The sequence below is a fragment of the Phaethon aethereus genome (genome assembly GCF_964289735.1).
Source record: "Phaethon aethereus genome assembly, chromosome: 3".
NCBI classification, from domain to species: domain Eukaryota; kingdom Metazoa; phylum Chordata; class Aves; order Phaethontiformes; family Phaethontidae; genus Phaethon; species Phaethon aethereus.
In genome coordinates, this window is record NC_138576.1 from 55,832,803 (window position 1) to 55,847,294 (window position 14,492).

Genomic DNA, 14,492 nt, shown 5'->3' on the forward strand with positions numbered 1-14,492 from the left:
GGGAAAAAGGAACAGCGAGCAGATAACAGCTAAATCATACACTGCGGGACAGAGAGGAGCAAAAATATCAGCCCAAGAGGGAAAAAAAACAGTAAAGAAAGAAATTCAGCTGGGAAAGGAAATAGTACTATGTACAAATTACATATAGAAAGAAAAAGAGAAGAAGGAAATCTGTAGGCTAGCCTTTTGTGAGCATCACTTTTATCCCTAGCTTCTATATAGGTAGCAGACCTTGCTTTCGCAGAAAACTGTGTATTAGGAAAAGAAACCTTGAATCACCTATGGGAGAAAAGAGAAAGGCCATAGGGCTAAATCACAGGAGTCAAAGATTTGAAACACTGAACTAAAGATACAAAGCCAAAAAACACGGTGACAAATTCATAAATTCTACATAGTTGCTCCATTCAACATAAGACATTGTTCGCTGTCTCTAGCCCTGGGAAATGTTTTATTCACCTAGAAACCTGTCTTCAGTCTGTCTGAAATTGTATTTTAGTTCTAAGATACAGGGATATCATTAAGTAGAGGGCATCTGACATTGCCGTGGGGCTTCCCAATTGAAAAAATGCTCTATCAGATGAGGGGATTTGGTGTCCTTGTATTGTTACTATCTAGTGAAGTTAAATGAAAAGTTATACCTTCTTTGCACTTTTTGTACTTAGGAGTCTCCAGGGAAATCAGGCAGATCACAGCCAAGTTAAGATTCCAAATTGTCAATCAGAAGCGAAAGCGTTTTTCAACATTTTAAGTAGGGAAAGTGGATCACTCTCCAATTTTAACCAAAGTAGTGGAATAGCAAAGAAACCAGCCAGACTCTGACTCTGACCCTGACCCTGACCCTCTCTCTGATTTCCCATAGCAACACTGAATAGATCTTTTGTAACCTATTGACAAGACTGTCTAAGATTTTAATAACCCTTCTTCCACCCCCACCTCCCTTTTTCCCAAACTCATAACCACTGGAAGCCCACGTACAACTCGGTGATAAAGCAGCATTATTTGTAGTTTAAAAAAAAAATCTCTGTTTCCTCAAAACAGCGTTCTGCTCATTCTTAAGCTTTCTTCTCCTAACCCACCCATCACAATTCAAAAATGTCATGTTAACATTTTATATGCAGAGTCGTCCTGGCTTCTTCTTAGAAACAGCAACATCCTTGAATAATTTATACCAGTGTGTTTCTGCTCTACTTTTTTCCTGGACTTCAGTAAGCTTCCATGAAGGAGAGGGAGGAGGAGTCAAATAAGCAAATGATAATAAGTATCTGCCTCTGCATCCAGTGTTTGTTCTCCATCGTTCCCCCTGTCTGGAAAGACGGGAAAGGAAATTCTTCTCTCAGAAATGCTAAAGTTTGAATTCAAGTTCAAGACTAACAGGGCTTTCCAATAACAGCTACAAGAATCACAGCAGGTAAAGTCAGGTTCAGCAAACACCTGCTTGTCAATATGGTGCTTAGCATCGTAACTGAAAGATGTTTTAGTGAAATAAGGGCCAAAGTGGGAGTTTGATCATGCAGGGGTCTCCACCCAGGGTGCATACATTGCCTCTCAAGCTGTTCTGTAATTTAAACCATTTACGTCTTTGCTGAAGCAAATTTAAAAACAACAAAAAACCCCAAAGCAAATCAAAGCAAAACCAAACCACAAACAAACAAAAATCACTCCCCCACAAAAAAAAAAAAAAAAAAAAAAAAAAAAAAATATATATATATATAACCTGCAAAGTCTGCAGGACTGCTGGAGTGTCCCTTCTTTCAGCTGAAACACAGAGCAATAGAAAAGGGCAGAGGAGGCCCGGGGGGAATCTAAATCCTACTGGACTTACATGGTGTCACAAGGAGACACAGCCTTTTAGCCTCATTATCTTGGAAACATCCAGAGGAAGACGCCAGGTATTTAGCTTTCATATGTTCTTGACTGCAGTGCTGGTCTTTAGACTTTATCCCCATAGGCATTCTCCCTCTTTGCCTGTCTTTTCACCTCATCTTCATCCACTTAAGGCAGATAAATTATTATTCAGTGTGTTACACTGCAGATCAGAAGTAGGTCTGCAGTTTGTACGGGCCATTCCTAATCTATTAAGTGAGCCCTGTAACAGTGCATCTGCCGTAACTCAGGGTAAAAGCTTTCAGCTGAACGTTTGCCGTGTACTGAGCTCTGCGTTACCTATGGTGGGTAAGAAACAAAAGACATTGTAAAAGCTAGCTCAAAATGCTGCTCAGGAGACCATTTTAAACCATATTAAACTTTCACCTTTCACTTTTGAAAACAAAACACTGAACTTGGATGACTGCGTGATTTAGCCTTTTCCTTATCAATTTCTCAAAATTACAGAGAATATGTACCTTCCTTACAGTTGTTGAAACTTATGCTAGCCTACCTGATATAACTTTACCAGCTAGTGCAGGTGTTGCCAACAGTGAGACCAAAACATCACAAAACTGCAGAGACTAACTCCGTGATATATTTCTCCAGCTTTCTCTGTGAGGTTAGTAATAGATTCTACTTTCCTACAATTATTTGGTAGTGGCACCCTAACTATCTTGTCATGTAAAGCTTGCTCTGTTATATCCACACAGATTGAAGACACACCTTTGCCTGAAGCATGGAAATACCATAAAGAAAATTGCTATTTCCTAATATCAAAAAGCCTATCTGAAGTACCGGAAGGTTTCTTAATTGCCTTCATAGCCACAGAAATGTATTCATGTTGAGAATGCGCAAAGGTAAATTTTAATTTTAGCAGGACAAAAGTTTAATTTTACTCATAAAATATAAAAGATAACAAAGTAAGGGGTCAGCTGCTTTTAGCCTTAAGAAACAGCGCCATTATGATTTAGATATCAGCCATAAGTTAACTTCAAATCAATATTTGACACTTGCACTATATTTAAATTGTGTTGCTGTAAAGTACGTTAAGAATTCACTGTTGAGAATACAGTTATTCCACAGAGCAGGCTAAAGAAGAGCCAATGTAATAAACAATTTATAACTTTAAGTATGTTTCCCGCAATAAACTTCCAAAATCCATCCTAAATAAATTTTGTGTATCTCATTATAACTCATAATTTAGTTATACGAAGAATGAAAGAAATAAATTATGATTATTCCCTAATACTCTGGATGTTTTATCTCTTAAGAATCATTTCACATGATAATTGATTGCTGGAGCCACATCTCAAGGGTGAATAAGGAAAACTTCACAAAATTATTTTAGAGCTTTGGGACCTATAAGAGGTATGTGATATGCACTTACCAGACCTCCAGAAACCACAACTAAAGTGAAATCTCTTACCACTGTATGAGGCAGGGGTTAGCAAATACACTGCCTTTGTTAGCGTGACAATTGATGAGAGGAAAATCATAGCTACAGTGCATGCTCCTGAAGTGGAGCAGGTAAGTGTTTTCAGGAGTCAGACATGCAGTAATACGACCATGTACCACTGTGGTGCCAGGATGGGGAGAGCTATGGGATCACCCTGAAGCTGTTTCATCCTACCACTGACCCTACATACTGATCTGTGGCTTTACCGAGCTTACAGGGCTAAAGCTACAAGCACGGCAGGAGATGAGCTTGGTATAGGAATGCTTCCAACTTTTGGCTAACTCAGTCAGCTTGACACTAAAAGTTACCCTCGACAAGCTAAATTAAAATTAAGTAGAATGTTCTAGACTTTAGTAACGGCTTTGATTAGGACTAGGTTTTTCTGTGCGTCCAAAAGAAGCTTAATAAACTTATAAGTGGAAAGGGTAACATGAAACATCCATACAAACCTAAAGATGTAAATGGATAACTGATCCAAAAAAACAATTCATTTATTCCTCTGAACTCTCTGCTTCCTTCCTTATCTCTTCTGTTTATACTCTCCTGAGAAACTGTGTTAACTTACCCAAGTCCTTCATCTACCTCTGCTAATACAGCAGAAAGTCAATGGCACTAGGAATGGGCCATCTGACATTGCAACCTCAAGTTTTGTAAAATGTCTCAAAGGTCATGAGAAAGGAGCTGAGTGGGGTATAAACACTTGCCAAAACAAAGTCTTTCCCTGCAGAATTTCCAAGGCAAGAACATTGCCTTTGGTTGTGTGTGAGCTCCAATGCCCAACTGCGGCATTTCGGAAATCAGAGTTGTCATCCACATCAGAAGTCAGAACCATCCCGATTAGGACCTGCTGTTTTCAAATGGCCATAGCCAGATGACAGCAGCTACCCCAGCTGGACGGCCTGGGACGCACCCACAGCGTGCAAACAAATACCTAATGTTGGTCATCAGTGTTTGCTTTATAGAATTGTAAGCAAAAGACAGAGGATTTCTTAAAGGTGACTGACAGTGGTGAAATTTCCTCTCGGTTTTCGTCTCTGATGTGTATTTGCTTTTTGTGGCAGACTGCCCGCCTGCCCAACCCTCATGTAGCCACAGTACAGGTAGAAAAAGAGCACACCAGCCTGTCCTCCAACCCGGCCACGGTTGCAGATTTTATACTTTGCTAACCCCTTAGACTATAGTCATGCCCTGTGCCACTGATTTGCTCTCCACTAAAGGTTTAGTCCATTTTCTGTTTCCAGTCTCACAGGAAAATGCCAGATCAATATTAAGACCCTGATGTCAGGAATTTAGGGAACCGTCACAATCTCTTGTGCCCTGCAATCAATGAATTTCTCTTCCCACCACCCCTTCCTACAGAAACAGGCCTGTGTTTCTCTTTCAGGGAAGACTGTTGTGAAGTTCGTGATGTAGCAGCTCTCATACTGCATTTCTTCCAAATTCTAGTACCTTATTAATCTGACTATAGTAATACTATTCATTCATAGTTAAGGGGTCCGAAAGATTTGTATTGAGTCATTTCTCATTAACTCCGAAGGCAGTCTGTCAACTGCAATAGGAGTCTACCTTATTATCTTAATTCAATGTATGTGTGTGTGCCAGAGCAACAGTTAAATAAATCAGAGAAGACCTGTGGGCTTTTAACTTGTTACTGCATGCCTTTCTTTCCATAACTGATCTAGTATCTGGCAGGGATGAGAGTGTGGATGAGAGCCAGCTTGCTAAGGAGACAGGCAACATTGATAGTGGAACAACTGGAAGAAGAGAGACGGTTATTATTGAAGTGTTGTGATAAGAGTGTGGCTACAGGTGAGACTGCTGACTTTGGAGAACTACTGCCTACATTTAGAAGATGAGGTAAAAGGAACAGTGAAACATACATTTTTGAAACTTTTGATTTTGGTATAAAGTAACCCAGCACCAAGGAGTTCTAGAAGAACATGCAAGTTCAGTTTTCATTATTCTGGCTTCTGAGAGAGATGTGGAACTGAGATGCGGGTGATGGCAAAGAATGGACAGGTATTTGTTTATAAGAAGCTGCCTCACAGGAAAAAAACCCCACTGAATACATTGTGTTCTATTTTTGGTAATTTTAAATATTTGGCAGAATAATGGAGCACCTTGGAATATGAACACATTTTGCTCTTTGCAAATGTAAATAAGCTAATCATAGTATAAAAACATCAGAGTAATTTTTTTTAAAATATCAAGAACAGAAAAAAAATAGTGCGAGAAAAAACAATGCTGAAAACCATACATGACCAACAACAAAAACTTCAGCATATTTAGATATGCTTCTAAGCAGAGATATAACTGTCCAGTCACAGAGACAGAAAATAAAAAGGAAATAAAAACTGTTTTGATATTGCTGTATATGTATTTGAATTCTCTAGTATATTAAAACACAGAAGTCCAATCAGTATACTCAGAATTTACATCAAAGTAATCAGAGAAAAGAATGCAGTGCAATATGCTTTGCTTTTCTTTAATAGGGTAAATAGCACAACCAGCTTATCCAAAGAGTGTTTTTTATAAGTTCAGCAGCAACTTTCTCTTTGCTTTGAAATGTTTTACCACTGTCTTTTCTAAAGACATGAACAATGGTAAAAGTATGATAAACACTTCTTGCATTTCTTTTTTTATTTTTTAAGGGTAGTTTTGGGAATAATCTTCAAGGCTGAACGGTTTTTTTACTTTAGAAAAAGAAGAGAAAAAAACTCATATCTTTCAGCACAACTAAAAAGTCTTTTTACTCTGTGGGAGCTCTAATCTCCTGTAATAATATAGGTAAAAAAATGGGGGGCAGGGGAAGAAATAAAGAAGTTGTTGTATACCTGTCTGCTCAAATATCTGCCTAATTTTAGCAGAATTTATTTTGTTGAAAATAGTGATGGGAATCGATATACAATTTCTATCACGTTTTTCAATTCTAGTGATATTTAGATCCAGGAATTGGCTAAAATTCATTTCTAGAATACTGAATGTTTTAAATGTACATTTTAATTTTCTCTGTACCAAAATAAGGACTGAATTCTTCAGCACAATGTAGATGTGAAAGATTAAAATGCCAAAGTACTTTTCAGTGATATGCCCAGCTTGTTTATACATGTCATTTCTCATATTGATTTTTTCCTTTTATATTAGTTATTCCTGAAAAACCTGGGACTGAAAAAATAAAAAAATTACACAGACCTGTTAATAGTAAGCGTGGATAGAATGAAGTCTTTTTCATAGACCCCAGTTCAGTTGTTGGTTTTTTTTTGAGCACACACAGAGTTCTTCCAAGTAAACATTTGCAACAGGTGACTGAGGCAGGAGTCTGGAGAACACATCTGGCCCAGATGTTGCTGGAAAGCCACACAGCTTTCGATAAAAATATACCACACATCTGTACATCTGTGAGCACAGAAACACAACTCTTACGTGCACCATTTTTACCTGCTCCAAGATCCACACACCACAAATAACTGACCAGTGAGTCGCAATGGCCATGGGAGCACTGACTGGACGTGATACTGCAGCACTTTTTAAAGGAGTGAAAGAGAAGCACATAGGAGAGCATAAGGAGCAATCACTTGAATGAGTCACGTGCTCCATTTCCATGCACCGACAGTTTGTTGAGTCTGAAACACAATAAAATAATGCACTCTGCTGGTTCAGTTCCTTGCACACTGTAAGTTACAAATCTACACAAAGAAAATCGCTGCTCATAGTCAAGTCATTCGGAGAGCAAGTATGAGATACAATAGCCAAAAAAAGGAAAGTAGTACAAGTGACAGAAGGTCCCCTGTTGCCTTATCATAGGTTTAGTATCCCGACATAATTTTTGGTGATAAAGGTTCTCCAGTAGGAGCTAAAAATAAACACTAGGGACTCCCTAATACTTACAGTTCAATTGCATTGCCCCATAACTTCCTCAAGAATGGAGAGTTTAAGAAAAATAGAGGTTTGTTCTTTCTGGTTGGACATTTTAAAGTCATCTTTTGTAAGACCACATAAAATGATTTAATTCTCAAAGAATAACTGAATTACATAAATAAAACATTACATAAAAGACGTCTCAGTACAATTTATGTGAAGTGAATTTCACAAGGACCAGTCTATTGTAGAAAACTCAACTTATCTCTTCCTGATGCTTTTATTCTATCTAAACATAGAAATTTATGTCAGTTCAAAAAAATCTATTACTGTTTCTCATAACTGAATCCATTATTTTCCCTCCATGACCCATCAGGTAAAAACAAGTGCAATAGATAGCTCTAGCAGAACCTTGAACATGAAAGGCCTCAAGAATAAAATGAGAAAAGTTAAAGCCATCTCACCTTGCACTATAACTGGAAATTATAGCCTTGACGTTTAATTTAAATCAAGTCATAGCAAAGACTTTTGACTATAATTATCTGACATATAAATAAAATTATTATAAAATGGAATTGTACTTGGAAAGGTATAGTTTTGTTTGTTGCATTGCCTGTAAGCAAATTGAACTCTGCAAAGTTTTATCACCCTTTGCTGTCTTCTTCCTCCAGTCTTTCTTGGTAATGGAGCCATTTGACTGCAAAAATATGGAGACAAAAAGCTGGAAACAAATTATTAATTTTCCATATTACTCTTTATTTCCAGAGCCTTGCTGATTCCATTGCATTGGTGATTTTTCTCTCCTTTGTTCCCCTGCCAGCTCAGGGAAAAAAGAGATCCAAAATTAGAGCTCATATTAGAATGACAGCATTTCACTGGTATAGCAGCAGTTTATGGACAAGAAAAGTAAGGGAGCAGGTGTAAGCGCATGGATTTAAAACAGAAAGAGGAACCATAGCAGCATCTGAGGGTTCCAGGCTTGGCCTCAGCTGGATTGTTGATAGTGGCAAAGGGGCTCTACCAGGCACCAGACTTTCTCAGAGCAACCCAGTGCAAGAGAAAAATGAACATCCTGGACCCATAACGTACCTGCCTTCCTGCCTTTCCTTGCTTTCCACTTCTGCTAAGACCGTGCACTGGTCGCTGGACACACAGCGATGGGGTGGAGATGGTGTTCAGGATTGAGAGAGAGACGGCGCCTCTTCACCTACAGTGCATCACCTTGGGGAGGCCAAATATGCACAGGCTGCCTCTAAGATGAATACATAATAAACTAATTTCTTTGATGCAGGGCCTATGATGAGACTCACCAAAGTGAACCTACCTCCTGCCTTCAGCCAGCGCTGCTGCTCGGCTCCCACCCTGGGCCAGCCCGCTCCAGAGGCAGCTGGCAGACCCCAACTGCGCTAACCAGCTGTGGCTCTGCAAGCACGCAGAGAGAAAGCAGAAGAGATAAAATGGCAGGATGCAGCAGCAGGGGAACACGCCTGCTGGCAGCAGCAGGTACCCAGAGGCCATCACACGCGGGCGCCCGCTCCTCACACAGCTCAGCAGGGTGCAGCTCACTTGCATTTTCTGCTCCTCTCAGCTACAGGTGGTTCATGAGGCCACACTTGGCAGAGGGAGCTTGAAACAGCTAATCTGAGTTTGCAACACGTGGGTTATTACACACACCCCTCAGCAAAGAGCCTCATTTCTCCTGGATGCCTTTACAGCAGCGAAGAGAGAGAAGCTTGTCAGGGGTGCTTCAGAGGTGAAATGAAATTTTGGTACACCATCTCAAGGAGCCTCTCTCTCTCCTTTGACTATAGGAGAAATCAAGGAGACAAAGTACTCAGCTACGTGAACAGACCTTCCATTCTCCATGTGTTGGTTTAGGAAGGTATTTATTGTACAGGTGTGCTTTCTTCAGAATTACTGGTGTCGCTTCAGTGGAGTCCTACAAGATCCTGCTGACTTGCACCTGAGGGCAGAGGCCAGCACAGAGCAGCTTGGACCAGTTGGTATAATGTGGAATTCCAAATAATCTGCTATTTCCCTGCTGTCAATTTTTTTTTTTCCTGGCAGCTTATCTCCTGTGAACTGCACACATCTGTGCTTTTTAAGATTATGTTTCTTCTATCAACAGTTTTTTTGAGTTGGGCAAAGTCAGCTTTTATTCGCAACATTCTTAATGTTTTCAGTCTGAAAAATCATGTTAGAAATAGTGCTTGAACATCGAGATTGCAAGTCTGACACAGAGCTCTTTCCAAATAACAACATTCTTATTCTCTTTACGTAAACCTACTCTGTGGGATTTGCTAACTTCATACTGTAACAGTGTTAAACACAGTTCCTAGGCAGATGAGAGATGCCTGGATGGAGGTTTGATAATCAGAAATAACACCTTTTGGGGGCCACAAGCCAGCAGCTAGCATGAGTCTCAAAACAAACATGGATGGAGGACAGCAGGAGATTTTGCCTGGGAGTCTCTCAGTTCTTTCCATGCCAATTCTTATCAGGATGGGTTTGGCAAAGCCCTTTCACCTCTTCTTTCAGAGTGAATGATTACTTTCCAAAATCCCATGGATTCTCTGACAATTAATTATCGCTGTATTGTGCTTTTCAAATGTAATTAGTATAAAGAGGGCTAGTAGGGAGAAACACTGCACGGAAAATGAAGGTGAATGGAGACAGAATGCTAGAAATACTCTAAGTCTAGTAAGATAGAAAGAGGAGAAAAACAATAAATAAGGAAAGGACTTTTGAATAGCGAGTACATAAAAGACGTGTATGAAAGAAAAAAAAAAGGTGTGCTGGCTTCCAAAAGTAGAGGAGGGGAAAAGGAAATTAAAAATTAGAAGCAAGGCACTGAGATGAATGGATTTCGAGTATAAAGAGAAGAAAATAAAATGAAAAAGGTGTAATAAAAACCGCCTAGCCTGTAAAGTAATGAATCTTTTCATTTGTTTATACCCTTTCTTGATATTAGAGGAAAATAGTAGCACACTTATACTGAACTCACACTATGTTAACACAGTACAGCTCTTAATTCCTGGATTATGTTGTTAAATAATTAACTGATGAATCATAAGTAAATAATTGGAACTTGGTTCTCTAAGCCTCACAACTGAGAACATAAAACTGTCACAGTGATATCAGATTTTAACAGAACTGATATTGTAGTTAATTAGAAAAACTGGCAAAAAAATATAAAACCTATAGCTGTAAAGACTGTTAGCAGCATCACCTGGGCTCCATTTCCCTATGGAACAAAATAAAATGGATGATCTATTATTTAAATCTCCTATATTAAAGTTACATCTGGAGAAGATGGAAGCATGGAGTGTCAGTTCCTCTGCAAAATACCTAGACCTGCCCTGGGCCTTGTCCTCTTGGAGAGGGTCTGTGATTTGGGCAGCAGGATAGGAAAGGGTGTCACTCTAAAAGGCTAAGGCAACCTCGAGTTCATGTTGAAATATCTTTGCCTCCAATATTCCTAAAATTAAGAACTATAAACCAAACCCTTACACTTCAATGGACAGTAACTCATCAGTTCCATGCACTATTTAACAACATTAAGAAAAAACAGCTCCAAGAGTCTAATAATAAATGTGTTTATTCATGTAAAAGAGGAACAGCAGACAAACTAAAAAAGATCACTGTTTGCATCCAGAGAACAAAATAATTCCCTTTTTCCCATGAACATCTGTTTTATTTTCTGATACAGCAAAAGCACATATACTTCAAGTCTAAGCAAGGCAATTAATCTGGATTCTGCCATCATCACGGTCACGGGATTACTTTTATTTTTTTTACAATGAGAGGACCCTGGAAGCACAGATCCTGCTGTGCAGAGCCATCACGCTCCTTCACGGGAACAACCTGGTAGGAATCAAAAATCTAAGGAGCAGCAAATGTTTATTCCAATAAAGAAATGGCAAAATGCTACAATGGTTACTGAATAATACTCTTTTCATTTGCTCATTCTTGCCATCTGTTGTTCAAAAAATAAATAGAAGACATTTTATTTTTTAGAAGCCCCCACCCCTCCAGCTTCCTGATGCTCAGTCTTGCAGAACACTTGCCAGCAGCAAAAATTTTTCAGTGTCTTTGAGTATCGGCGCGGGGATGAAAACGTACCGGAATTCCTCAGCACCCCCTAATAACCTCCACGTCTGAGGTTAGGCTGGTTTCACAGCACACACACACCCCCGTCAGCCATGTTTGCTGGCGTCTGTCCCTCAGCTCCCACCCAGGGCTTCATGTCACCACGGCCTGGGCATGGGCGTAGGAAGAGGTGTTGGTCTCGAAGTAGCACTCCAGCTGCCCGCAGAGGGCCTGGAAGGTGGGCCGCCCGCCCGCCTCCGCGCCCCAGCACTGCAGCATCAGCTGGTAGAGTGGCTCCGGGCAGGCCTCTGGCCGGGGCAGTCTGTACCCCTGGTCCAGCATCTGGATCACCTGGTGTCCCGGCATACCTGCAGGCCCAAAGGGGTTCGTCAGGCTACTCGGGGTCTGCGTAGTGATGCCGTGGGTCCCTGTCCCTTACTGAGGCCAGGCCGCGGGATGCCCCCCGCGAGGTACGCGCGCACGCCAGGGGCAGAGCTGGCCTCAGCAGGCCCCCTGCAACGGCAACAGCCCGCAGGAGTCACCGGAAGATCCCAAACCAGCAGTTAAAAACCTCCTCCATCATTTCTCGGCCCCCTCACCCCGACTGTGCCGCTCTGAGAGGCGTAGCAAATGGGTTTGTCTGGGTGTGAGGCTTTCCCTCTGCCACCTGGGCTTGCTGAAATTTTTTTCTGACACCTATTTTGCTTAAATTGTTCCTAAATGCCTCTAGTCTCAGTGACTTCAAAATCTCCCAAGAAAATCCATCCTGCTGCTGGATTTTCCTCACATTTAACAAGTTTTCCCTAACAGCCCTAAGGTTCCTCTGGTGCAGCTATGTGGTGGCATCCTGCCTGCGCTGTCACCGTGGGTCACGGAGAACCGTTCCCCTTCCTTTGCTATACCTTTATATATTAAGTCTATAGTCCTGCTCCTTTTCAATTTTCTGCTCTTTAAATCTTGAATTGCATAATCTTTACTTCTTTTCCTTAGATCTCTGAATGGTGTTTCGTCTGTACATTGCCCACTGCCACCATGGATCAACATAACTTCTACTCTTAACTGATTACTGAGGTCGAACTCCTGAAAGTAATACCAAGTAAGCAAATAGCCCTGGCAAAAGGACATTTTCTACTGTAAAATTACAGGTAAACTCTGCCTTTGCCAAGGGGTAACGCTAAACATATTTTCAGAAAATACCAAGAATCATGGTGTTACATATCATTTATAACTGAATAGTTTATTTATGTGTGTGTATGCATATGCACACAACTACAGTTTGTATAAGAAAGAGTTGAGGATTTTTGGCTTTGGTTTTGTGGTTGGTTGGGTTTTTTCTCCAGAACAGTTTCACAGGAGGTGAGGGTGGGAATGAAAAAGCAAAATCAATTTTTCCTTTACAGGAAATACCAGTTTGGGACCCTGTGAAATGTAGTTTATGGCGAACACACCACCCCTCAGGCCTGTACAGATGCAGCATAACTTTTTTTTGCTTTAGTCCTTCCCTTGTGTTCTCCTCACCGGCACAAAATGAGTCGCAGTCAATCATCTCACTGATATCTTGTGTTACTGCAGCCACAGTTCCTTGAGCATTTCTCAGACTGCTAGGAATTATAGCTGCTCTCATACTATTAGATCTACTTTTTAGGTTGGTGACATTTTATTCCTAATTCTTGTGATCCTTCTCTTTATGAAGACTTTCCACTGCAATAGCCAAATATGAGGGAAGGGGATAGAAACTCTCTGATTCATTTTTCAGACACCCTCCTCCTGAAGTGCCTTGTGCAGCACTCCACACATAATAATCTGTCCTTCCATGAGATATCCTCAAAAAAATAAATTTAAAAAAAAAAGAACCCGAAGGGCAGGAGGGGGGACAGAAAAACCTTCCCTTTTTCTACAGTCCGAGAATTGGCATCTTTGATCTGATGCTGGAGGGAAATAGCCAGTTGGTTTAGGTGCCTGTGCAATGCAGGTTGACTCCAGTGAGAGGAAGCTTGAACGGCTGCTAATCCCAGCCTTTGGAAAGCTTCCAGGGAGCCTGGGGCAGCCAGAAGGTCTGACCCACTAAAAGGAGCTCATCTGAACAGCACTCTTTCAGTGTTTACAGTTTTAGTCCTTTAACATGCCTGTAGTACAGGCATTCAACCTTTTTGTTTGTCCTTCTTAAAGCAAGAAAACATTAGACATCATTCTTCAGATAAAAGCACTTACCAGCATAAGGCATCTTCCCATAGGTGACTATTTCAAACAGAAGTATTCCAAATGACCAGACGTCTGACTTAATGCTGAATTTGTTGTAGCGGATTGCCTCTGGGGCTGTCCATTTCACTGGGAGTTTTGTTTCATGCCTGGCTTCATATATGTTTTCATTTTCTACCTGTCATGGGTAAAACAAAGCAAGCCTGATTTCAGATCTGCTTCAGCAAAGCACTTAAGCACCTGACTAAGCTAAGCATGTGCTTAATCTTATCCACTTTTAGCCAAGCATTTGCCTTTCATGGTATTAAAGCACGCACTTTCTAAAGTCTATTGTTGAATTGAGTTTCACAGTTGAGAAATGCTACCGTTCATTGGAGGCTTTTCTAAAGCATTTATCATTTCAAGTGAGCACACAGTGTTGGAGTGACTTGTGATTAATTATGACCTGCTACTGTGAATTCTGGACCTGGCTTGCAAGACTTCAAACGTCTGTCAGGAGTGACAGTGTAAGCTTCCTGCTGACACTAGAGATCAAATGGCTCCACATCAGGTCTTCAGTAAACAGAAAAGGGAAGAGCAAGAGCTAATGAATTTCAGAACCTTTCTTCTGTGATTTACTTCGGTGTTGAAGGGCCATTGACTTTGATAGCAATCACTTAAACAGGTTTTGGGGACCAAAGAACAAACTCCAAGTCATTCAAATTAACATATTAACTTACAGTGGGTCCAATTAATTCATGTAAAGTGAAGATGAAAGACACATAGAAAAAGAAAAATTATTTACTTACAAATTTGTAGAATCATGTCTTTAAAGTTTTATAGCACAGACATCCAAACTTTGTGGACATTTATTGTCCCTTTAATTCCTAAACGTAATTTAGTGTACATCAGTCACATGCAAGCCTTGGTCAGGTTTTTCACAGGCAAATCCAGGCAAATGTGTACAAGATTTTGTTTGATTGTTTTTAATACAGAATGTACATTTGTCAGCTGTAATGTCTGATAGTTTTTAAAAGACTGGTTG

The 14,492-nt window shown here is 40.4% G+C and overlaps 1 protein-coding gene across 1 annotated transcript in view; it reads right to left on the minus strand.

Moving 5' to 3' along the window:
* Positions 1-11,422: 11,422 nt before the first annotated feature.
* Positions 11,423-14,492, minus strand: part of FRK (fyn related Src family tyrosine kinase) — a gene marked incomplete at both ends in the record, with an annotated part of 51,848 nt that continues 48,778 nt past the window's right edge. Inside the window, 2 exons of the mRNA XM_081998526.1 lie at positions 11,423-11,637; positions 13,481-13,646. Of these exons, the coding sequence (XP_081854652.1) occupies positions 11,423-11,637; positions 13,481-13,646 (381 nt within the window). The remainder of the gene's footprint in view (positions 11,638-13,480; positions 13,647-14,492) is intronic.